The sequence below is a fragment of the Notechis scutatus genome, chromosome 1 (assembly GCF_049901735.1).
Source record: "Notechis scutatus isolate UNSWTSFEM ecotype Mainland chromosome 1, rNotScu1.2, whole genome shotgun sequence".
Taxonomy (NCBI): Eukaryota; Metazoa; Chordata; class Lepidosauria; order Squamata; family Elapidae; genus Notechis; species Notechis scutatus.
The window spans coordinates 152425856-152452467 of NC_142009.1; the positions used below are offsets into that span (position 1 = coordinate 152425856).

At 38.0% G+C, this 26612-nt stretch overlaps 1 protein-coding gene across 1 annotated transcript; it reads right to left on the bottom strand.

Moving 5' to 3' along the window:
• Positions 1–1519: 1519 nt before the first annotated feature.
• Positions 1520–26612, bottom strand: BFSP1 (beaded filament structural protein 1). The gene is made up of 8 exons (XM_026668481.2): positions 26011–26612; positions 22709–22769; positions 14820–14915; positions 13072–13164; positions 12110–12217; positions 8999–9219; positions 5634–5719; positions 1520–4177 (listed from the first exon to the last, which is right to left on the bottom strand). The coding sequence occupies exons 1-8, from the start codon at positions 26379–26381 to the stop codon at positions 3231–3233; spliced, it is 1983 nt and encodes a 660-aa protein (XP_026524266.2). The 5' UTR covers positions 26382–26612; the 3' UTR covers positions 1520–3230.

The following is a 26612-nucleotide window of genomic DNA, read 5'->3' on the forward strand; positions in this document are numbered from 1 at the left end:
CTTATATTGTAGCAAAATAACTAAATGGGTGTATATATTTTCATAATCCCAATGGAAAAGCACTTCTAAGGAGCAATGGCACATTTTGATATTAATAGTATTATTATGTAGATATATTGAATTTGTAGGGTTTAAATTTATTGTATGCATCAGAATACAATTATGAGTCCTTTTTGTGATACTGCTGATGCAAAATGATGTTTATTTATCATAATTGTTTCTTTTTTTTAAAAAAAAAAAGTGGGAGTCATGGGATAAATTGTAAACAGGCAATGAACTATGAAGCCCTGTGCTAATGTTTTATAATATGAGTAAAAATAAAGAGATGTTGTAAAGCAGTAGATCCAAGCACAATTGCTTATCAGTAGCTATGTGACAGTGTAGTCTTAACATTTAGATTTTAAAAATGGCAGAACATGCTGGTATGATTGTTTAAGAGGTTAGGTAAAAAAAAACTTGCACTTTCTCAGAAAGGCAGTCTGCTCTCCATCTGTCTTTTTTATATTTAGACTAAATATAATTGAAGAGCAACTGAACTGAAAAGCTGAAGTCCCAAAATCTCACTAAGCCATCTGCTGAAACCGACATGTGAATTGGTTTGCTATAGTAATAGGCTGTTTTATTAATTAATTAATATATTTATGCATGGACCTTTACAAACTGTTTTCTGGGGCAATCTAAAAACTACAGTGAAATATCTACAACATTTTAAAACTGCATAAAACCTACAAAGCTAATTATGTGAAAAGGCTGGATTGCTTTGCACATATACTTAGTAAATTGGACATCAGGAGAACATCTACAGGAAGAACATTCCACAAAATAGATGGAAATATGGAAAAGGCTCGTCTCTCATCCACAGCTGGCACATCTTAAGGTAAGAGAAGACTGATAATGAGGCACATTGTTTCAAATATTCAAGCACCAGGATTAATATTTTGAAGTGTGCCAACAAACAAATCATAATTATTGGATTAAAACAAAAGCTCTGGGAATATATCTGTGTTCTTTCAGAGCAGCACAAAATACAATACATTACAATCTAATGAGCACGACTAACAACAGTGAAGTTATTGATGTGTAATAGGAGGGCTCCATTGCCCATGTACACCTAGGTGGATTTTCCATTGGCATCTAATTATACACTGTGGAAATATGTAGCTGTACTACATTGTGTAGGAGTGCAGATTCTGTTACTTTCAAGATGTTCCGTAATGTCCATGCTCTTCAATCATAGATAATATGACCTATGGTCAAGCGTAATTTATCACTTGGAAGACGGTCTTGGTGCTTATCCAGTGGGACATTATATATATATTTCTTTTTTAATGACTGCTTCTCTTTTCAAATCTTTGAATAAATAAATATATGCTTTGCATAGAGTATAATAGTCTTCCCTGGATTGGCCTGACTTTGTAGCCAAGATTATAGGCATGTGAGAAATGACCTTGAGTCCATTTTGGAAATTGGAGGATTTTAAATCATAATGTTTAAATAGAAATGTGAGACACAAATGTGCTTTATGCAGATGGTTTTATTTCGACTGAAAACATATTCAGATATATTTTGAAGGGCAAACCTGACTAAGCAGCGAGGACCAATAACACCCATGCTGCCACAACACAATTACCCAATTTAATGCTCATGTTTTGTAAAACAATAAAAAGGAATCCGCTGAGTCTCTCAAGGATACCCATAAAATTAAATATATCTCAAACAAACCCCATCATGCAGAAGATTAAAGTAACCCCATTCAGTCAAATGGAGTGGGAGCTGCTCAGGCATTTTGCTCATGATGTCCTCCTGGTAAAAAAAGCTGCGGAGAAGTAATGCCTTCCCTTATGGAACTCACTGCCAATACAAGGCAGCACAGAGCATGGTTTCCCAAATATTGGCTGTAACCTATTGCTGCTGGCCTAGCCAATGGGGAAGGGGCTAGTAATGTTGAACAGCCTTATTATTATCATCCTGGTGCAAGGCCTTCTGGAAATTGATAGTTCGTTTTCATTCAGAAAATGGATAGCTCTGTGTTTCCAAAATAGCGATATTGGTAATACCCATTACCATGATTCCATGATTCTAGAAATACCATGGAAGATAGTGAATTGCGGTAATCACTAGTGGTTTTAAGCATATTGTGGGAATAGGGCCTAAGAATGGCTTCACTGAACTGTCCAGTATCACTTACTGGGAGCTACTTATGGGATGGGAGCAGGGCCAGTCAGAGGTGATATTTGCCAGTTCTCTGAACTACTCAAAATTTCCGCTACCAGTTCTCCAGAATATCACCTCTGGAGCCAAGGGTTCCACGGTATTGTGCATAGAGTTCGAAGTGACTTCCTAATATTCTGCCTTTTGTGGTTAAATGGCAACACAGATCCTCTGAGCAAATACATCTATGGAAGACAAAATATTTATTAGGCAAAAATCAACCAAATGGTACCAGTTGACATTCAGATATGTGCAAGATCAGAAACTCAGGTATTAGTATAGTCCAAGAATCACTTCAATGAAGATATCCAATCCATTTATATTATATTTGATACATTTCTGGCCCATGTGGGGGCACCAAGCACAATGGCCCCAATCCCTTGCAAGTTGATTAAGAAAAACTCATGATCTTAATAGATGTGTACTTCTCCCTATGATTTTCCTTTGATCATTGAGTTAATGGTGAATAGAGGATATTTGGTTTTTCTCTGGAGGATTGAGACAGTTTAATTCCAAACAAATTCTTACGAATATATTAAGTCTAAATTAATATTTAGAGCTGGAAATACATTAAACCGGTTGTTTAGGTTCTTCTTTCTTTTGATGGTGTGGCTACTCTTTCCCATGTCCATTCTTCTAACTGAAGCCAACACAGGAATAATCTTGAAAAATGGAGGCTTCTATTCAACAACAGCCTCCAGGGATAGGCAAAAAATGAGGCTGAGGGAGTGATATTTGAACTTTATTTAAGATCCACAAGGTGAAACAACTACAATTTTGCTATTGGCAGAGAAATTCAACTCCACATTCACTATTTTTTTTACTCCATTAGACAATATAAGAGGAGAGTAGTGAGGAATCAAGCAAAATACATGTCTTAGGCTATCAACATCAAACCTTTCACATTGGTAGAATTCCATTAATCTTGTTTAGCATTGCTGTTAAATTAAAAAAAAACCTCTGAGGATCACTTCTGTAATAATTGTAAGCTGGGTTAATTGGTTGTTTGAAGGTGCATACTAATGCTTTTTGTCTTCCAATTTCTTTTTGCTGGTTTTCTCAGTCGTGGTCTCCATAATCATAGCAGTTTCTTCATAGCTTTGAATTTTGTCATCTGAAAATTTTTCAACGGATTCTACCATTTCTACCTTCTCATAACTCATAGTATTTGAGGAAGCTAATTCCTTATGCAAGCCATCCTGCTTATTGCATTGCTTCTTTACATAAATTCCTTCTTCATTTCGTTCACTTGGACATGATGTGGAAAATGGTTCAGGTGCCCCAGTAAACTGCACTTTGGGGAACTCTTGTTTTTTTCCAAGTTCTGTCCAGACCCTGGATCCATCATCTTCCTTCTCTTTGCCTATCAACTTATACTCATATTTAATGTCTTTCTGCATCCTTGTTCGCTCTTGCATTCCATGGGCTTCAAGTTCACTTTTGCAATGTTCAGGAGATCTGGGTAATTCTGGGATTGGTTTCATACTGTATGGTATATTGCTTTCAACATCTGAAACAATGACTCTACCCTTATAAGGAATAGGTAAAGAATAGAAGCGGGTGTCATCATAGCTGCCTTTTTCTGCAATAACTACATAGCCTTTAGTGTGGAAACCAGTTCTAGGTTCCTGTCTTTGATAGCATCTGACTTTCTCTTTCACTATATTGCACAATTTGTCAAAAACTTTGCTGACTTGTGCTCCATCGGGCACATCTTCAGCTTTTCTGGGCTCAGTTTCTTCCTTTGTACCATTGGATCCATGTTCACTTTCTGTGAGTAATCCTTCATGCTTGAAATCCATTGGAACTTGATCAAATCCTTCTTGTGGCTGGTCAAACATTTTCTCTAAGGAAGACCCATTGGTAAGGTCCTTTGGTGTAATCTCCTTCCTCTTAAACATTTTCTTTGGCAGACTTCTTTGTCGAAACTTGGCAGCAGCGATGTCTTGCATGACCAGTGTAATGTCTACATGAACGGAAATAAAACAACCATAAATATAACATGAGATGCCGCCCACTTAAGAGGAAATGTATAATATGCAGACATTGCCTCAAATATGGTTGATGAGGGTGGCTTGAATATTTGTTGAAGAAAATGTTAGATCAGAGTGCACCCCTTGTTTAGGCGGGGTCTATACTTGCCCTTTGAGTGATACACTCCAACATGTTGGTTAAGCAACGACAAAACCTAAATGTGATTCACTTTTAATGACAAATTTAAGTTGATTGGATTTTACTTTAACACAATTAGTATGTTTACTGCTTACCTAATTGCTTATCTAATTATTACTAATACCATATACATACACACATTCTCAAGATATTATCTGAATGGATGATTCAGATATGATGAATATTTAGATGGAGCTACTGTACAGAGAAAGAAAAAAGAATTTCTCCCTCCCTTTTTCTCTCTCTCTGGTTCTTTCTCTCTTTCTGTCTGTGTGTCTGTCTGTCTGTCTGTCTCTCTCTCTCTCTCTCTCTCACACACACACACACACACACAACCACACACACACACACACACACACATACACACACACACTTGTAAGTGGATTACATTTTTAATTTTGTTAGGTACAGTCTATAAAGACAAAGCTACAGCTTTCAAATCTGACTATAACCTACAAAGATGCTCCAAAATCTTAAGGATATTTCTGCAATATGGACTTCTGCGATACTGTAATTCAACAATACTAGCATGATTGTGTAAAGAAACACTGGTATTTACGAGGGTCCTGCTGGATCATAAAGTTTATACAATTAACAAGAAATTAAATAAGGGACGCTCAAGTGATGAAGACACCCAGCCAATAGTTGATCTCAAAAAGCTAAATAGAATCAGATCTAGTCAGCACTATAATAAGAGATCCCCAGGAAATCCTTATAGATGATAAACTAGTCTAAAAAGTTGAAAAAATATCCTGGAAAAAGAGCAAATCACTTCCCCATTGTTAACAAGAGACATACACAACTTATAGCCATTAGAAGTCAAGCTACGTGTGATGCAACTGTTTTATGTAAGAGAGAAAGTTCATTTTAATACAACCAAAATTCAGGCAAAATTATTTTAGGATTGATCAGGAGGCAAGGTTTATTCCTGAGCTGTATATAAACAAAACATTAATTCATCCCAAATTTTCAGGATCCCAATGAACAGAAATGTTAGTTCACTTTAAAAGTATTGGGAGTATGCTCTAGAAACTGTGAGGTTGGAGACCTCTCTTCTTTTTAAGAAATCAATAGATGATTCGGTGGTCATCCATCTTTGTTAAATGCAATGATTTTGTTAGGAGTAATCCACAAGAAAAGGATTAACATGTCACCTGTGCTCAGGTAATATGAACAATGAGATCAGCATACAGAAACATATCACATGTTCCTCTCATAGACTAAAATCATTTCTGAAGATACTTGATTACCTGTGCCTTTCAAGAATGGTGTCTCTGAAGGTCTGTAGGTCTGTGTAAATAGGGTTACTGGAGGTCCAACAATAGCAGAATTCAATCTATCAGAATAGGGGAAAGATATAAGGCAGGATCAATACTTTCCACCCAAACAAATCTAAACAAACCTTTAAAAGAATGTTTAAAAGAATGCCAAGGCAGCCCAGTTGTGTTACAATCCATATAATTATATGTATTTGCGATATTTTCCAAATAATGTGTTTTCATTCCATTCCTTAAGTCTTGCCTTAAGGTGAGCTACATGGAGTGCAACCCTCAGTCACCTCTGTATATCAACTGCTCGCAAATCCATTGTCATCAAACATTCTAGAACAGAATGTCATACTCTGGCTGGTTTGCCACTGAATGCCACTAAAAAACAACAGAGGAGCAAGAACCTATGCAGTGAGGATCCCTGTTGGAGTAGCTGAGATACCCCTCGAAAGCTCTGTGAATGGGAAACTGCCTGTAGTAAGAAATAAAACAAAGTGCTCCAGATCTCATATATATCCAAAGCCATCTCAGTCCCTGAAATTTTCAGTTTTCTAAGAGAAACCATTCCTGAAGCTTACTCTTTCTCTTACTTCTCTTTAAGCATATAATTGGACCATACAAGTTGCATCTCCTCCACCTTAAAGATGTGTGGGTTAAAAAGGTGGAGTGCATGAATATACATCTCAATTTCCCTGCATCTTCCACTATAAAAGTCTTGTGTGTGTGCAGAGATGTACATACTCTATAAAGAACTTGATAGGTTTGAAAATCCTTGTACAATAAGGCACCCATTATAGAGAATAATTTAGAGAAGCAAAATATGATTTCAATCCAGAAAGGCAGAGAATGTTAATGTTAAACTGCCCTTGCCTTATATCCCTTGGGTACAATAGAGAGGGAAGAAAAATACAATTACACTTTCAAGATTATCTTATTATAATCTATATCAAAAGAGTTCCAATATTTCTTGTGGAATCCATTTCCTAATCTGGCCTATTTCAAAGGAGTCACAGCCATCACGTAGAGCAGGGGTGTTAAACTTGTGGCCTATGGACTGGATGCGTCACGTGCTGGCCTCGCCCCTGCCTAGTTTAGCGAAGGGGGGGGGGGGGAAGTCCCAATACATCATGTGATGCTACCATGACGATGTTAGTTTGACACCCCTGATGTAGAGGCGTCTAAGGACATCTATCTACACATACATAAACAGTCATAAAGGGTACTCTGGTTAGATTCATTCCCTTTCATTTTAATAGCATGATCATGCTGGTTTCAACTCTTATTGATCAGCATATTGTCTTAACAGAGCACTTTGTGGGCACATTCTATTTTTAAATCAATATTGTTTGGATCTACGTATGCCTGCAGTTGTTGTTCTGGGGTCACACACGAATAAATATAGGACAATATGTTTTCAAGCAGGCAATTATGATTTATGGGCATAATATTGTCACTGCAGTTAAGACAGGAGGAGTTCTCTCTCCTCAATCACTTTGATTTAAAAGAGGAGAAAGTGCTACAAACCACAACTATGGTGAGATAATTACAGAAGTGTTATTAATGCAGATCTCTTCTAGATCTTTTAAAATTTTGTGAAAGACTAGTTTTATCTGTGCACATTTCTGCAACTACAGCAGATTTATTTATTTTTTAATAAAGATATATATTATTGACAGTTGCACAAAGCATTCCCCTTGACATCAAAAGAATTGAAACAGAAAGTAACCATAAATTAATTGCCTTGAAGCTTTGGCCCCCTTACCCAATTAAAAACAAAATTTGAAGAAAAAAACTGGATTTATATTCTTACAAGGAAGAGTTGAAAATCAACAATGGGAGTATCTCAGAAACAACAGAAAGTGGTGCAGACGCCTGAAAACAAAAAGCCCAGCATATTGATGTACCGTATTTGCCGGCGTATAAGACGACTTTTTTGCCCTGTAAAACATGCCTCCAAGTGGGGGGGTCGTCTTATACGCCGGGTCGTCTTATACGCTGGCAAATAGTAATTGGGAAGCACTGCGGCTGCCCGCGGCGAGGCACTTTTGCGCACGGTGGAAACGAATCCCGTGAAGCCGAAAGGAGCAGCCAGCCTTCAGGCCGATGTAGGCGGGCCTCCTTCTCCCAGCTCCCAAGGACACGAGGTGCTCAGCGGCCTCCGCTCGCACTGCCCGGGCTCCCGCCCGGCCTCTGCCCGCACCGCCCGGCCTCCACCCGGCCTCCGCTCGCACCGCCCGCCTCCGCCCGGCCTCCACTCGCACCGCCCGGCCTCCGCCCAGCCTCCGCTCGCACCGTCCGGCCTCTGCTCGCACCGCCCGGCCTCCGCTCGCACCGCCCGGCCTCCGCTCGCACCGCCCGGCCTCCGCCCGCACTGCCCGGCCTCCGCTCGCACCGCCCGGCCTCCGCCCGGCCTCCGCTCGCACCGCCCGGCCTCCGCCCAGCCTCCGCTCGCACCGCCCGGCCTCCACCCGCACCGCCCGGCTTCCGCTCGCACCGCCCGGCCTCCGCTCAGGTATCGGGCTGGGGCTGTCAGGAGTTGTTACCGCTGGTGTGGCTCGGCGCTCCAGTCCCGTGTTGCCTTGGGAAGGGAAAGGCAAAACCAGGAGCCGCTGCTGCCGTTGCAAAGCACCGCCGCGGCTCTTCCTTTGCCTTTCCCTTCCCGAGGCAACATGGGACTGGAGCCGCGCGAGCCACGCCAGCGGTAACAACTCCTGACAGCCCCAGCCGGATACCTGAGCGGAGCCCGGCGGTGTGGCGGAGGCCGCTGAGCGCTCTCGTTCCTTGGGAGCTGGGAGAAGGAGGCCCGCCTACATCGGCCTGAAGGCTGGCTGCTCCTTTCAGCTTCACGGGATTCGTTTCCATGGTGCACAAAAGTGCCTCAAAAAAAAAAAAGTGCAAAAGTGGAAGGTGTGCGGAAGAGGGGGTAGTCTTATACGGCAGTATATAACAAACTCTATATTTTGAGTGGAAATGTTGTGGGGTCGTCTTATACGCCCAGTCGTCTTATACTCCGGCAAATACGGTAAAAATACTATTAATGGGTGACTCAGGAAGCATGCCATGTGCTTCTATAGTGAGTAACATATTCCACACCAATTAATATTTCATTTAGGATGTTGCATAGTAGTGGAGAATAATGGAAATTTTAGTCTGAGAAGTTTAGACACCCTGCCATGGCAGCCAAAGTAGAGATAGCTGGAGAGCAGTTATGAATAGTCCTACTATTTAAAATATTGAACAATATAGTCAAGACCTGATTGCTAAGTATTGAAATGATTTCTTAGGTACAACTTGATGAAACTCTAAGCCATTTTTGCTTTTTTGTTTTGTTTCAAGAATTACTGTACCTGCTACCTTCATTTTCAATTATACGTTTGTAACGCTCCAATTCATTCTCTAGGGACTGTTTATAAATGGACAGCTGGCGACACTGGTTGGTGTATTTTTCCAGGGTCCTTTCAGCATCTTCTATGCCCTTTCTCAGACTGTCAATCTGCTCATTATATAGATGGATCTCATCATTGTAGCTCTGCTGTGTGTCCTTAATCACCTGATCCAGCATTGCTGTCTGTTTTAAAAAAGGAAGATGTGAGAGATTTCCTAAAGCTGGTTTGCTATGGGGAACAGGATAGCAGCAAAGACGTAGAATACTACCCTATTTCAATGACATGAAACAAATTATTGATACTTGTGCATTTCAAGTATCACCTGGCATTAAAAAAATACACACACACAAAACAATCAATATTAACACACCATAACAATGAGCAGCAAGCAAGTTGAGAAATCATATTTAGAGAGCATGGTGCCCAAGGTGACACAAAGATGTAATTTCTTAAGAGTGTTCGTCTGTCCTATATAAATAATGTTAACAAAATGCCTGCCCATGTGCATCAGTTAAAGTTCTACATTCATACCCAGTATTTAGGATTAGTGCTATGGTACTAATGTTTCTAATATGTAGAAAAGTGATGAGTCCAATATAATCCTGAATCTGTTTCTGTGATCATAAATGTTTCATTGGAAAATTTAGCAGCAGGCTATCCCAAAATGGTAGCTTGATTTTTCTCTCTCCACTTTTCAGTCAAAGGACTACTATAGTAAGATTAAGATTAATATTTGGATTCAGATTCAGATTAAGATTAAGTTATTATTTTTATAGATTTAACACATCCACTTTACTCCCTCTCAGGCCCTAGTGAATTGTTGATAACTTTATAAAGACAACCTCCTCTCATTCCACTGTCATAGTTCCTGAATGCCATGTCCTTTCAGTGAAAAGAAATTATGCAAACTACTGGAGTTCTATAGAAGTGTAGTAACATGAACCTGGAATTTTATAGAGGCACTACAAGAATTTGAAGTGCCAAGACAACCAGTATTCTTCTACATTGTGTTCTCAAGAAAAACTGAAGCCCATTCCTTAATATATCTCATATTATATCATATCATATCATCATATTATATTATAATATTAAATTTTGAGATCCTCTGAATATTCTCCTGAAGAACCAGAACATTGAATTTAAATAAAACTATGCTTCCTCTTTCTCCATGCCCCCAAAATATTATTTATTTCTTTATTTTACAAGTATTACACTTGAACAAGGGAGGAAAAAGTCATGTTTTACATTCTGCTGCAGGCAGTTGAAAATATGTCAGAAAAGTTTCCAGTGGAATACATATTGACCACCAGATGGTGCTCAGTCACCTGAAAAACAGAGATTTGCCTGATAGAAAAATTGTATTGTCACTTCATCATTGCCCTTGGAATACAAATGTAAGAAATCAAATCAACTCAAATATTGTTATTATGATCTTTGACCAACTTTTACAGTTAAAAAAAAAACAGCATTGGAAAGATTTATTATTTAGATAATTTTGAAAACAAGAGTAATATTCTGTAAGATCTTAATTAATTTTACTCAAAATATATCTTCACAGATCTTCGGAACAATTTTCATTCCTAGGACTGAAGAGCTGGGAACAAGGTTAAATACACACAGGTTAAATACTCTACTACAATGAACCTTCATAGCTTATAATATTTCTGGTGGTTTTAGCTGATAGAGAAGAGCAAGTAACGATTCTAAGATATCCGTAGAGTGCTAAAAATGAAACAGGCATGCATGCCAATAAAAGCATGTAACATTAGAAAAAGGCACTGCTTTTTGTTACAAAATGTGAGTCTTCCTAGCGAGCAAGAAAGCCAAAGTGACACTAATGCGAAAAAATTAGGATGCCATCTTTTTTCATAAAATGATTGTCTAAGAAGGTAGACTCGCAGAGGTGTCAAACCGGCAGCCCACTGGCTGGATGCATCACGCCCATTCCAACTCTGCAAAGGAAAAAACATCACGATACATTGTAATATGTCACAATACTGACATGATTTTTTTCAATACTGTCAGCTTTGGAAGCCATATTGGGGTCAGATGCTCCCACGCTGCCACATTTGAGCCTGGGAAAGTGGGAGGGGGGGATTTATTGGAGTATATCTAGTTAGACATAATGACATTCTTTTTCTGATTCAAGGTCAGGTTGTTTTGCACATAAGTGAGAGGAAGTCTTAACTTGGGACAGATGGTGATTGGGCCATGTGATGTGATGATGGGTGCAGGGGATAGATTTGTAGTTTTTAGTTATTTTACTTATTTTAAGGAAGCCTGGAACTTTCAGATTCAGGATTCCCCAGTTATGCCAGTTACTATCCAAATAAAAAGGAACCTTTAAGAAGATGTCTGTCTAGGAGATATTGGGAGGAATTGAGGGTTACTGGAACGCTGACATATACATCACGATATGTTACATGACACAATCGAGTTTGACACCCATGAGGTAGAGGAACATGAAAGAATGCTAAAAGGGGGATGGTGAAAATGGGAGAAATGGGAGAAAACAGAGGGCTTAATCAAGGGATGATGCAACTCTACCTTCTTCAGAGGAGGTGACATTATACTCTCAGAAAAGCACAGGTTATCTCCAGGTCCCATTGTTCACATGTGTCAAGCCCACAGGAGTCAAAACTCAGACTTCAGAGAACTCTATTCCCCTTCCTCAATTTCTCAAGGTCAAAAGAATCCCAGATTACACCAGTGTGCCACATTGTTCACCCTACTATCCAACTTGAGTGGATCCTAGCAACTTTATTCTCTAAGAAAGTGGTAAATCCATCTAGCATGACTGAGGGGGCTTTGTCCTGTTCTATTCTTTAAAAAAACAGGTTACTCTGAACTGGACCATTAGTGGGAATCTGTGGATGTAATAAGCACAGAGAAGAATAGTTGAGACCTACAGTACACTATTACTCAGATAACCTCCTGCTTGTGAAACAATCGTAATCCAATCTAGTCATCTAATTTTTTAATCTAACAGTTTAAAAACTTTAATCTCAACTTAAATCATAATGCTTGTAAAACACTTAATCCTAGAAAAAGCAACTTTTTTTGAAACAATACCTCTGTCTGAAGCTTAAGTTTCTGGGCTTGGAGCTGGGAAAAAATGCCCTTGTATTCATCTAACTGATTCTGTAGTATTGGTATCCTTCTCTCGGTTATCAGATTTTCCTGCAAACAAAACAGAAGGAGAAAATATGAGTGGAATTGGATGGGTAATAAAGATTTGACTATAGGCTGGAATGAAAATGATTGAAAAAAATCCAATTTTCATCTTCCCCTGATGTAGAAATCTGATATGCTTCCTAATTGTTCAGACATCCCACAAAATTGGATGTTATGGTGAAGGGGCCAATAGTAAAACCTACTGAGGCAACCTTGTATACAGTACAAACAAGAAATATGTATAGCTTTCAGATGTGTTGAGCATCCATTATCCTCTCTTTCCTCAGTTCAAAGAAATCTATGTATTTATGCTCACACCTGAGCATATATATTTCTGTAACCTATCATCTATATGTAACTACATGTTCTTCTAGGCCAATGGGTACACATTTTAACAGACCACGGCATTAGAACAGCAGCATGTATAAAAACTGCATTTGTTTTATGGCAAATGTAAAGAACCCCAGATGAATTACTTGTATTTAATTACAACTGAAAAAAAAGTTAAGGTATCTTTTCAGAGAGCTGACCAAGCAGACAGTGCAAAATTCTTGCTTCAAAGTGCAGCTGGAAAAAGGACATCTCCCATTTCCTTGCAGTACCTAGCAGTTGAGGCACGATGAGGAGTTTTTGCTAGAACACAAGTAGAGTTCTATTCTTAATCTCAGATCATAATAAAGCAGGATTCCAACTTGTACACACGTGTACATGAACATGAAAATGCTCCTGTCAGACCTTCTGGCTGAATACATGGCAATTGCATGCCTCTTACTCTATTCAATTTAAAACGCTCAAATGTTCAGATGTATGCCTGAAGAAAACTTTTGACAGAAAAACGATTTGTAAAAGAAAATTCTTACCTCACCGGCATCAGCCATGATGTTGGACACCTGAGGTGTTGCTTGCATGATCTGTTGTAAATTTCCGATATAGGTCTGTAGTTCCATGAGGTTCTATGGCCAGATAAAGTAATTATTCAACTTTATTACAGCAAGAAGCTTGATAGAAGGAACTGAACTGCTGAATTTTGATTTGAATTTCCCCTTCTTCTGGGAGTGAAGAAAGCACAGATTTGAGGAAAAACTGGACTTATGCTGGCACTTATACTGACTAGCTTTATCAGAGTATTCTCTAGCATGCTACTGTACCTTTCTCAACCTTTCCTCATAGACGGTGCCATTTGGTTATATATGGGACATATATCTGCTATTGAATTACATTATTAGTACATACAATGCAGTGGTGGGATTAAAAAAAATTTACTACCGGTTCTGTGGGCATGGCTTGGTGGCCGTGATGTGGCTTGGTGTGCATGGCTTAGTGGGTGTGGCAGGGGAAGGATACTGCAAAAATCTCCATTCCCACCCGACTCCAGGGGAAGGATACTGCAAAATCTCCATTCCCTCCCCACTACTGGGAGAAGGTTACTGCAAAATCCCATTCCCTCCCCACCCCACTAACCTGCTTTCCAGCTCTGTTCTCCTGTGCAGGGCAACAAAAGAAGACCCAGCCAATCATCTGGGACTCGGGAGGCAGAGAATAGATGGGGGCAGGACCAGTCAGAGGTTGTATTTGACAGTCCTCCGAACTACTCAAAATTTCCGCTTCCGGTTCTCCAGAACTGGTCAGAACCTGCTGAATACCACCTCTGATGCAGTGGTTTTAACTATAGGTAGTCCTGTCTTAATGACCATTTATTCAGTGATTGTTAAACGTTATGAAAAAAGAACCTAAGACCAGTCCCCAAAGTTATGGCTGTTGCGGTGTCCCTATAGTCACATGATCAATCTTCATCTCAGCCAAAAAGCTTGGGGGAGGAAGGGGTTAACTGTACAATCTGCTAAACCACTTGATAGGATTGAACCAGTATGTTTCATATCAGGAGAATATGAAGATGAGCACAAATAACCATAGATAAAAAATTGGATCAAAAAAACCCAGCAGGACTTGAATTTCATTTGAAGCAGGACCCTTCTCACTGTTAATTTTAACTTTTTAGAACAGGGAGGAGCTCTGAACAGCTGTTTCATTTTCTTTGTAAAGAGACCAGATAGAAATATTGTTGGTAGGAATCTCAAGTATAGAGGAAAAGTTAATTGTTAACAGAAGCAGAAGCAGAGCTGGTTAAGAAGTAGATCTCTATCTAATTGGAGGTATCTAATATATTATCAATGATCTAAAATGGCCTAATATTTATGAATTGCCATCATAAAATAATTTATCCAAATCTAAATTCCTGCTAAAAGTAAAACAAAATAATATTAAGAAGGCAAGTTATTGTTTTGTGCACAAAAGGATTCTGAGCTTGGCTTATTTCTGATCCAAATTTGTAGATTAAGAATTCTTTTGCTCTCTGTAACTTTCATTTTCCACCAGATCCTAGATGATAAATATCATTATAAAAAAATAGAAAGAAAACAAAAGAAATCATAGTAGACCTTAAATCCATCCCTAAGCAGAAGAACCCTTTTACCAGCCAGGTCTCTTTTTTTTTGCCCAACATCAATTTACACACATGAAAGGAGCCTTGTATTAAAAGGAAAGCAGCTTCATTTGTTAAAAGTTGCTTGGGAAATAGAGAGGAGAAACAAGCAGCTATAAGTCTTACCTTCTTATATCTATCTTTTGTGGCATTTACATCATCTTGCAAGAACTGTGATTCAATCTGGAGTTCTAAATTACACAACAAAGCTTCATCAGCTTCCTAAAATAAAAATAAAATATCATTTCCTTTTGTCTTTTTTCTTCTGTTTTTAAACAAATCTTTGAGCCACCCGTATTCATTGGAAACACTGGACCTTAAAATCTATAAAGTCATCTCTTGCAATAACTTATATAGAAATTCTGAAATTGATTAATCCAAAGTTAGGAGGGTTGGCCTTTAAATAATATTTATTTGCATCATGCATATATAAAAAACTGAAATCTAAATAATTGATAGGCAACTCATAATTGATAGGCAATTTGATTGAAGAGGAGTCTGTGGCACTTAGTTAGAACTGCATACCAAATAAATATAACAAGGAAAAAAGTTCCTTGAATCAAATGTGATTCTTAGAGGTTCCAAAGAGGTCATATTTAGTTAGTTAGTTAGTTTACCCTATTGTCATTGCACCTCGTACAACGAAATCAAACACCATTTTCAGTGCACATGACCATGAAAATAAACACAAACACACATCTCTCACCCTCCACACATTGAATTGAAAACCCTGACACCACACCAACACTGCACTATACAATAAAAATTTAAAATAAAAATGTATAAAATTTATACAGTTTTCTTGGCAACAAGGTAGAAACAGTTCACCAATGCTCTCTTCTGGGATATTTTTCAACTTCCCAGTCTAAATAACCAAGCTGGGATTTCCCAGTGGTTTCTCCCCTCCAAGTACAACTATCCTTTTTTTCTGATGAAACTTTTTTTTTCATTTATATCCCCTACCTATTTCATTGGGCTTCCATTTAGATCCATTAGATGCAGTTTAAGGAGTTTTGTTTTGTTTTGTTTTAAAAGAAAATCATTATGTAGATATTATTTATTATCCATGCTTTGTTTGCCAGGGGCTAAGATACTGGTTTGCTATGTAGCATTAGGACAAATGGGCAAACCCCCCCCCACTCTTTTTGAAAAGAACAGTCAGAAGACTTTCTCAACTTTGAGCACACCTGTAACAACTAGTAGGCTGTACAAGTGCCAATCAATACAAGCCTTTCAGGGTCCATTTCCTTTATTTAGCTAATGAAATGTAACTTGTTCAATTTCCAGTAACATCACTTCTTTCAGCTGTCCCATTTCTGATTAGGCAATGTGATGGAAAGTTATTCAATGAGTTTTGCTTTTGTGATAGGCCCAGCAAACTAAGTCCAAGCTCTGTTGTGCTATTCAAAAATGTGTAGATGCTTGCTGTTTCCATTATACCCATGGATTGCAAAAGTAGCACTGCTGTTGTGCCGGTAAGAATGATCGTAAAAATAAGCATAGAATTTCACTACAGGCCTCGTTATCTGCTTTGTGAGCAGATAAGATTTATGAATGCAAATGACAAGTGGAATATTCTAAGCCAGCATTCATCCATTTGCTCCACTGTTTCTCTGTTTTCCTACGGAAAGCTGAATCAGAAGCATTACAATGGGACCATGAATCCATCAATGGGCTGAGAAAGACAGCTAGATACTGCTGATGGGTGCATATTTGGGAAAATAGAATAAAATTAAACTTAAAAAGCTTAACAAAATAAATTTAGATATATTTCTTTGGTATTCATCAGACATCTGGAAACCAGGATTGATGATGCACTGCGTACAATGATACATTAGGGGACAACTAATTCAAACAGCATTGACGTACTAAACCAATGACCTCAGCATATGGATGAGAAGAATCATTTCAGTGTTATATGTGATTAGTTGAGCATGGTTACAATTGATTTAGGGTCTTTCATTATTGATTCAGATTAACAGAGTTGGAAAGGACCTTGTAGGTAATCAAATCCAACCCCACTGTGCAAGCAGGCAACCCTACACCATTTCTGACAAATGGCAGTCCAATCTCTTCTTGAAAGCCTCCAGTGATAAAGCTCCCACAACTTCTGAGGGCAAGCTGTTCCATTGGTTGATTGTTCTCACAGTCAGAAAATTTATCCTTATTTCCAGGTTGAATCTCTCCTTGATCAGCTTCCATCCATTATTCCTTGTCTGGCCTACAGGCGCTTTAGAAAATAGCTTGACCCCTTCCTCTCTGTGGCAGCCCCTCAAATATTGGAAGACTGCTATCATGTCTCTCCTGGTCCTTCTTTTCACTAGACTAGCCATGCCCAGTTCCTGTAACCCAATCCCCTAATCATCCTGGTTCTGCATAATAGATTCTGCATGGTACATCTGGTTTGTTTCTCTCTCTCTCTCTCTCTCTCTCTCTCTCTCTCTCTCTCTCTCTCTCTGTGTGTGTGTGTGTGTGTGTGTGTGATATCCCTAACATAATTTATCAGCATTCATTTCTCTAGGCTATAAAGGTGGTTCTTGACTTATGACCAGAATTTATGTTGCTAAACAAGGGGATTGATAAGTGAATCACACCCAATTTTACAATCTTTTTGTCACTGTTGATAAGTGAATCACTCAGTGATTAAGTGAATCAAGTGGTTGTTAAGCAAATCCATTGACGTTGCTTGTTGGAAGCTGACTGGGAAGATTGCAAATAGTGATCATGTGACTCTGGAAGCTGCAACCATCATAAGTACATTCCAGTTTGCTAAGCGTCCAAATTTTGATAAAATGGCCATGGGAATGCCACAGTTGTGAGCAACTGGTCATAAGTCATTTTTTTCAATGCCACTGTAACCATGGATGCTAAATGAATAGTTGTAAGTCGAGGACTACCTGTAAAGGTTAGACAGGAATCTGTTGGTATTGCGCATCTCTTGATTAATATTTACTCCCATGGTTGGGTCCCAATTTCTAAACTCTATTCACTTATCTCTTTTGTGGTAATACAATGCTTATCAATATGGTCTGAAAGAAAATTGTCAACTAAAAACATTCATAGCTCTTCATAAACAATACATTGTAATCTTGACTCATTGGTTGCCTTCCCATCCGCAAATGAAAGTGACGGATAGGAAAATATTGCAGCTCAGTGTGTAAGATATTATCAATTGTGTAAAAGAACAGAATTTTGAGCATTAGCTATATGGAAACTGTCAAGCACAAAACACTGGGGGGGGGGGGGGAAGAATTATAAAATATCCTGTAGAGACAGCAAATAACAGAACAAAAATACTAATATTTGTTTCAGTGTAAATCTCATTATAGTATATTTGCTCTCGGGAAACAGCAAGCATCTTTGATGCCATTCGCCCACTCACCTAATGTTTACAAAAGTAGAGTATGTCTATTTCAATTGTTATGTTGGGCCTTTAAAATGAAATTGAAAACATAATAAATAAGACTGGGATCAGTCATTAGCACATGCAGTGCATGAAATCTGGATAAGATTCCAATCCTAACTCATCCATGAAGTTCCCCAGAGAGACCTCCTTGGCCCAATTATTTTATCTTATAAAAATGAAGACTACAATTTATACTTAGGTAGAATAATCTCAAACATATGGTGCTGGTATAATATTTAAAACTGGACAACAAAATCACATATTGGATTTCATCCAGATTTACTCAGATGTAGAGACTGAAGCCAGTGGAAATGAAATCAGCTTTGACTACATAATCAACATCCCATAGAAATGTGGAGTTTCCACTAGCAGCAATGGCAGTGGTTTTCTGAGGCAGGTAATCCAATGGGGGAAAAGGAAACAGACTTCATAAGTTTTCACAATCTTCTGGGTGGAATGTGTGCCTATATATGTGCAAGCATGCAATAGGAACAGTATATGTTAGAATAGGAAGGAAGGAAGGAAGGAAGGAAGGAAGGAAGGAAGGAAGGAAGGAAGGAAGGAAGGAAGGAAGGAAGACTGCAGTATAATTCTATGTCTTCTCTGTACATCTATTTTAAGTTAGGAAATATTTCTAAAATCTTACACAACAAACTACATAGACTCGCAAGATCAGATGGCCTTTAAGAAATGGAGTATCCATTTCTTTCCCTCCAGCATTCTTTCTGTAAAACAATTTATGAAAACGTATGATATGCCATGTTAGGGAAATGACTCCAGATCTCTATGTAACTGATTGCATTTGATAATTAGCAAGTTTAATGAATTAATTAACCTCTCAACAAACCACTAATTTCTTGCCTTGCCGAGCAAATTGATCTTACATTCAAAATTATTTCTGTACTGCAAATGTTCCTTGGCTTCAGTATTTTTTAGGGATGGGGTAACTCTTGCCCCTGATTTTTATCTTGGCTGATTATTTTTTTCAGATGGTTTAGGCACCGAAATATTTGGACAATATTGTTATTTATTCACTATGAATGTTCTGCAACAACCAATTTCAACTAGTAGCTTGTTTGCAAGCTGCCATTTGTGAGAATTGCATTAGCTGTCTGATATTTACAATCTGTGACAGGTCAACTCATGTCAGCGGAAAGGATTTGTTTCCTTGACTGAATTACATTTGTAATCAAAGAAGCCTTAAATCCCCTGACCTGTTGTCTAATGAACAATTCATTGCATTTCTTTCATTCTCAGTTAAAATCTACACATCTACACAACCTCCCTGTTCTGCCTCGAACTCTGAGTTAAATGACTGGATGCTTAAAATCCCAGTTGGAGAGAAATGGAGCAAAAGGGTTTGCTACAAAAATATCAAGAAAGATGTATGTGGGCTGTACATTTCAGAGAAGCCTGCTTCCTTCAAAATAGCAAAATATCCTCATATATCATGATATTAGGGTTCCCAGATTTATACCCTGTTTTTGATTAAATAATTTTACACTCTCTAGTTAAATATCCATGAAGTATACCCACCATTTGTGTACACATAGAAGGGTGCCTCAGGCCTCCAGCCCATCTTCCCATCAATCAACTGCCAATTTTATGTTCAGGTCACCCACACTGACCTTCCCACTGCACACCCATTAACCTTTGCAGCATTTCTTTCCTTCCATCAGCCAACCCTTCCCCAGGGATCTTCCCAGTTCATTCAGCCCTTCATTAGGAATTGTTTTGAACTTTTCTTCTTAGTAAGTTCTCAGAAATTTTCAGATCCTCAACCTCCCCTTAAAATTTCTTTTCATGAGTCCACAATTTAGAACACTTCCCAGGACCAAAGGAAAACCAAACTGCAAATTTATACTTTTACAGATCAGTTTTCGTTGTAAAATGGGAATTGCAATTAATGTGAAGAAGCAACATTAGGATGACAATGTAGAAGCAGAAAAGTAACACAGGACTAAAATAAAATGAGAAGTAGTGGGATTCACTAGCCTTTATCTAATGAAAAAGGATTCCAAGCAGCAAGAGGGAGATGGAATTAAGAAACAGAATGTGATCAGAGAGGGAGATTTTGCCATACTAAGATTGATTGGCAAATCACGAGTGCATAGTTTTTAGATACTAGTACCACAACTCCAATGCTTACTCCATAAACAGAGGCACTGAAAAGAATGGGGCTTACTCCCAAATAAGTATAGAATTGCAGCCTTAATTGGGGATGGGGTAAGAACTAAAAATATACAAATGTGTTTCTTTCATCTACATATTCATTTGCTACGTACACAGGACACCCTGGTCGTAGTCAACTTATGGCAAACCTCCTGAATTATACTGTGAAATTAAATTTTCTTGGAATACTGGAAACTGATTTATTAGGTACCATCATGTTAGTGTCAACTCTTAGTGACCACAAAACTCAATTTACTCCAAGATGATCTGCTCCCCTCACCTGACATCTTCTGTCAGTACATTATTGTCAATGTCATAAACTCCATATACTTTTTTGCTGCTTGTCTTTCTCTTCATTTTCCTTCCACCTGTTTCAGGTGAAATTGAATCTTCACATTATATGCCCAAAGTATGACAAATACTGGAAATAGCATTTGTGTGGACTTAACCAAGCTAACCAATTTATTGCTTGGACTCTCATTCTACTGTCTGTCAAAACACCTACTCATTATTACAGAACTAAAGGCTGAGGCCAGAAAGCACAATTTTTTTTATTACTGTGGAATAACCTCACCTCAAAAATTAGATTAGTCATCTTGGGGTCAGTCTTCCAGAAGTTAGTAAAGACCAAACTTTTTCACAAAGACTTTTGGGGAATATATTATATCAACAATATTTGAAAATCTTTTTATTGCATCCATTATTTTCCTTTTTCTTACCACGGATAATTGAATTGTGCTGTTATAAACCTTGGGATTCAATAGCATATGTATCATTATTGTTATTATTCAGACACAGTTTTAGTTTCTTTTCTGATATTGAATCTAATTATTCCATCTCTCTCTCTCTCTCCATGATAAAATAGATGTCTGAAAAAAGTGTAATTGAATTGAATTTGTTGAGATGGTAGAAAGAAAGACGAAGATGTAAAGAAGAACAGTAGAAAAGGAAATAGGGAGAAATGTCAAATGAAAGTATGTCAGGAGTGAAAGATCAGATCACACATGAACTTCCAATTAAACTCATTTATTGTTCATGCCTCTGCTACATAAGGATTAATAGAATTTAAGAAGATTTGGATTTAACCCGTTTGTGACTATATAGCGATTCTAGGCTGATTTCTCTTTTGACTCCACCCCCTGGTTCTGTCACTCCTCCTACACAGTATGATGTAAAGGAAATAAGACAGACTAAAATTATAGTACATTCTTCAGTTGACCTGTCTGTTTAAGAGTAATAATTTCTTAGTGTTCTGCTCTGAAATAAGTCCCATTGAATTCAACAGGGCTTATTCTCAAGAGTGTGAACAGAACTTTCACCTAAAATTTTGTTCTTTTTAGAACTGTAAAAGAAATATTAGGATGAATTACATCAACGGAATATTGCTCCTTGTGTTTGATCTATAGTGGCAAATAATAGCATCAGTCTGATTAGTGTTCTTGCCCAAATCAAAACTCTACAACCTCAAGTCTTATGTAATGCTACACCATCAAAAGTTACATATAAACCGTAGCTATATAAAATAAAAGTTTATACTGATGAACTAATCTTTCTCAGTCCATAAAAATCATTATTATGGGAAGATAATGGACAAGAGAGATTGCTACATATATTACCTTTAACTCCTGGAGAAAAGGCAAGATATAATTCTAATACTTTTTTCAGCATGGAAGAAAAGCATAAAAGTCCAGAAAGGTAAAGTTAATTTTAATTCTAGAACTTCCTCCCAAAGGGATGGGGGAGGAATAATATTAAAATATTGATTGTTGAAATACTGTATGAGAGATAACTTTGTATAAATGCTTAAAAGTTAGAAGCTGGGGGAGAGTGAGTTCTAGTTGTTCCTTAGGCACAAAGCCACATTGGTAACTTTGGGCCGGTCATTCTCTTTTACCCTTGGGAAGAAGGCAAGGGAAGTCATATCTGAAAAATGTTATCAAGGAAATTATATAGGCATGCCCAGGCAGTCACTAGAAATCAGGATTGCCTTGAAAGGATACCCACCCACACAACTCTTTCTTGTATCACTTATTTGCCAAGGAAACCAGGTTTGTTTAAAAGAGCAACTGTTGGATGATAGACGGCACTCAGATGCAGTGTGCGATTGATACACTCATTCTAATCACACCCTCTTTTCCTATGCATATATAAATAAAGTGGCACACATATATATTCTAATACTGTGAGATTCTATAAAAATGGCGTTTTAAGCTTCGAAACATGTACATGTGGTTTTTAAAGTTGGAAAAGGTAATTCCTCTCATGCAAAACTAGCAGCTGCAAGTGCATATATAGTATTGCAAAAGTGACAGTGCTAAACATGCCTGTCTCCGTGTTACTATTGGCTGCCAGTATTCATGACATCACATGAAAAGCAGCATCTATGGAAAGAGCTCTGGGGAAAAGGATGATATTATATTTAATATAATGAGCGTACCTTATTAAGCTGTTCAAGAGTACTCTTCTGCTTCTTCTGATAGTCACATTCATTTTTATATCTAAAAAAATTAGAAAATAAAATCTCGTTCAATTCAAATTGGAGACCATTTCTCCTCTATAACATAAGACATGGCTTCATACCACGTCCAGAGTTTGAATTTGTCCCTGCAAAGAGTCTATATTTCAATTTTACACAGTGCCTAAATTAGAACAGATTTGTTGTGACATGAATTGAATTTACTGTAATACAAAAGATTACCTGGTGAATAATACTGTTCTGACCATAGTTCTCGGTATTCATTTTTGAGTGGATTATTTATAATTAATTGATAATAGACTGGAAAACTATGATATCTGAGATATTTTTTTTTACTATTTCTAGCACTAATAAGCAATTCCTTGTTTATTAATTTGTATTTTATTCCTCTACCTTAGCTATGTCTGTTTATGGATCTTCTTTAAAATGTAATAAGATTTTTTTTAGAAAAAAGTTTTAAAAAAGAAAATAGTCAAATGCCTGACTTCTTTGCCTTTTTATATGGAAGTTAATGGATACATTCAGACATAATATTAAACTAGGAATGGGAAACCCACTGCCAATGAAATATATATGCCCAGGATGCCATTTTTGCAGGTTCCAGAAGACTGAATTATAAATGTTTACCTCTGAGGAATGCCGCCCCCCCCCCCGCCCCCCATTAAAAGAACCTTTCAATTCTTGAAAGCCTGAAAAATGAGGTAAAATTTCCAGGTTCATCTTTCTTGGTGATGACAGCATTACCAGTCATGCCTGCTAAGGCTCTAAGTCTAAAAGGCTGATATAAATATAAACCTAACATACTGGTGGCCTTGAGCTTTCCTCCATTTTCTCTCCTCCTCCTGCATTGCTGAGGGGAGAAATACAGAAGCTGTTGCTTTTACTTAACTGTGGGATTGTCCAAAATGGCAAAATATTCTTTATTTTAAAATAACCCAACTTTAAACTGTGTTATTAGCTATTTTAAATGAACCATAATTAATGTTAGCTATAGTTGCCAGTTTAGTTGAATCGACAAATTGTGGTTAATTAAAATCAGAGACAAATCTTTCCAAAAGATTCTTTTTCTTGTTGCATATTTTAAAGGAGAAAGGTAGGCCATGAGCCCAAAAGGAATCAAAGTATCTTCATATAAGAGCTTAGAAGGGCCTTTCTTAACAAGGATTCCATAAGAGATCAGGATGGTTTCCATGACAGATCATGAATGGGGAAACCCCCCCTGAAATGTATGTATTGCTCAATACTAATGCCTGTAGTGGTAAGAATTCTTATGGATTGCAACTTATGTACCAGCCTGCCATTTTGCTGTTGTAGTAAACCTTGTAAAACTTGGGTTGTGTAGGTTAGAAGTAAATTTATTTGTGAGGTTTTGGGATTTTCTAAAGGGCTTCCCAGAGCTTAATATGATCATTATTTCAAGGATTCCTCCTGATTAAAAAAGGCTGCCTAGGGTTGTGTTCTGTATTCATACTTACATGTGTATGGTGTCCCATATAAACTGTGAAAGAAAATAGAATAAAAAGCAATCCAAAACATCCAACACAGTTTAAATGGGCACACTTTGGATCCCAACAATTAAGGAATATCATGAGGCTTCCCTGTAGCAGTGCCTGCCTTCTAGAATAATACATTTCCAGAGGGATCCAAAATATGCTCCCTCCCCAATGGTAAAATCAGGAAGCTATTAAAAAGTTGGCCATTCCCCCATGTGACAGTTCAGCCCTATTGGACAGGTTTGTTTCAGAGTCACACATAATTGCTTTTTGTGTTTTGTATTTTTCTTATTTATTTATTTATTTATTTATTTTATTGTAAGCCTTCCCAAAGGCACTGGAAGTCAAGTAGTCTCTAAATTGTACAAACAAACAAATAACAGGTAGCCCTGAACTTTCAACAGGTCGCTTAGCAATCATTCAAACTTACAGTGACATCCTCCCCAGAAGCTATTTATGACCTGATGTTGAAGTTACAGCAGCTGCACACACACACACACACACACACACACACACACACACCAGTCACATGATCATATTTTGGGCATTTTGCACTATTAATGACCATTGCAAAAAAGGTATTAAAATTGGCTGTGGTCTCATGGTGATCTGTTTAATGACTGTACAACCATAATGCCAGGCTCAATCACAGTTGTAAGTTGAGGACTACCTGTTTCCGTCATTTTTCTAAACAAAATCAAAGAAAGGAATTATATCTGAAAATGGAATAAATATTTTCAATTGTTGTAAAATAAGTATTCCATACTTTGGGGTTTTTTTTCCGTTTGTTTGTTTGTTTCATTTACCTCTGTTACTACAAAAAGAAAACGGGGGGCAGGGGGAATCAAGCCTTTGTTTTCAGAGATATAAGGAGTCAGATTAAGCAAAATAAATGAAAGATGCTAAGAAACAAAGGAGAGATTGGACAGGACATATACATGTGTCGTGGCTCACATAACAAGAAATGAAATGATCTGAACACCTTGAAAGCCCTCAGGATGGAAAAATCATTTATAATTTGCATGTATAGTAAAAGAATAATAATCACAAATATTCAGGCAATGTTGTTACATACATTCAAAGCACTCCATAAAGCACTGGAGGTGATCACAATCTGTGAAAGCTATTGATTGGTTAATTTAATGCATTTCATATTCCCTTTCAGCAGTTTTTTTTTCCAAATTGAGAAATATTTCCCAATTAAGTATTTTTGCAAATACAAAATTTATTCTCAAAGTACCAACTTTATGACTCCATTCTTGACACAAGCTCATTAGACTAGCTCAGTAACCTAAAGTCCTTCCAGATATTTTTCCCCTTTCTGCATCACTACTCTATTGTGCTTATTCATGGCATTTTAATGAGCATCTAGATGACACTGCATTTCATACTTAATTATTCTAACTTTCTCCTCACTGTGCCTTTATGAAGGAAATATTTGAATAGATGTGCCCTGGACTTTTGATTGCTAATATTCTCTTTGAACACATAGGTTCAGATAGTGAGGGATATCACTGCTACTGGAAGAGAATTCTGGACCTCGTCACAACATGTAATGAAGGCCCTTATTTCTTTTCACTTTCACAAGCCAAGGTCCTAGGATTTTTGTTTTGCTTTTATGGGATTGCTTACCCCAAGCCCCCAAAAAGATTGTTTTGCACCTCCATTTAGAAAAGGCCAAAGGTAGATGACACAGTTTTAAAGAACCAGGAATCTCCATGCATATACTTGCCATAAAGAAGACATCTCCTTTATCTCCAACCAACTTACTTGTCACAGTATTCATCCAGCATGCGCTGAGCATCTTTCTTCTCACGTTCCAGCTTAGACCTGTTGGTGGCCAGGTCATGGACCCGCTGGTGGTTGAGATCAATCTGAGCAACAAAGGCCTCTTCTAATCCAATCAGCTCATCCATGCGTTGGAACGTCTCAAGCTGCTTGCGGAAGATGGCGTTACGCTGCTCGAGCACCCGAGCCCTGTTGATGTAGTTTGCAAACCGTTCACTAAGGTCCTGCAGGTTTTCCAGGCCTTGGGCTTGTGCAAGACCACTAAATTCTGGTGACTCTGGAAGTTCTTCATAAGCATCAGATTGTTCATACTTCTCCTTGTGGACTGCATGCAAGTAGCTGCTCCTATACATGGCAGAGTAGGGAGCCAGGGGGGAGCCCAGGAATCTCCCTTGTCTGTGTCTTTCCAGTTTGAAATGCCAAACTGGGTCTTTCCAGTCAAATGTGTTTGAATCTGGGTAGACTCAGTTCTCTTATGATACCCAAAATAACAGCTCAGTCTAAGACTCAACTACTCCTAAGCTCACTGCAAGAGAAACAAAACAAAAATTAGACCGTCCTTCCTTCTGGTTCTTGATAGTGAT

Bases quoted from the DNA above. Each gene is read 5' to 3' on its own strand.
- BFSP1 (XM_026668481.2), bottom strand. From the start codon at position 26,381: ATGTATAGGAGCAGCTACTTGCATGCAGTCCACAAGGAGAAGTATGAA. The intron at 22,770-26,010 runs GTAAGTTGGTTG...TAATTTTTTTAG, and splicing joins CTGGATGAATACTGTGACAA to ATATAAAAATGAATGTGACT. The intron at 13,165-14,819 runs GTAAGACTTATA...ATCTGGCCATAG, and splicing joins CAAAAGATAGATATAAGAAG to AACCTCATGGAACTACAGAC.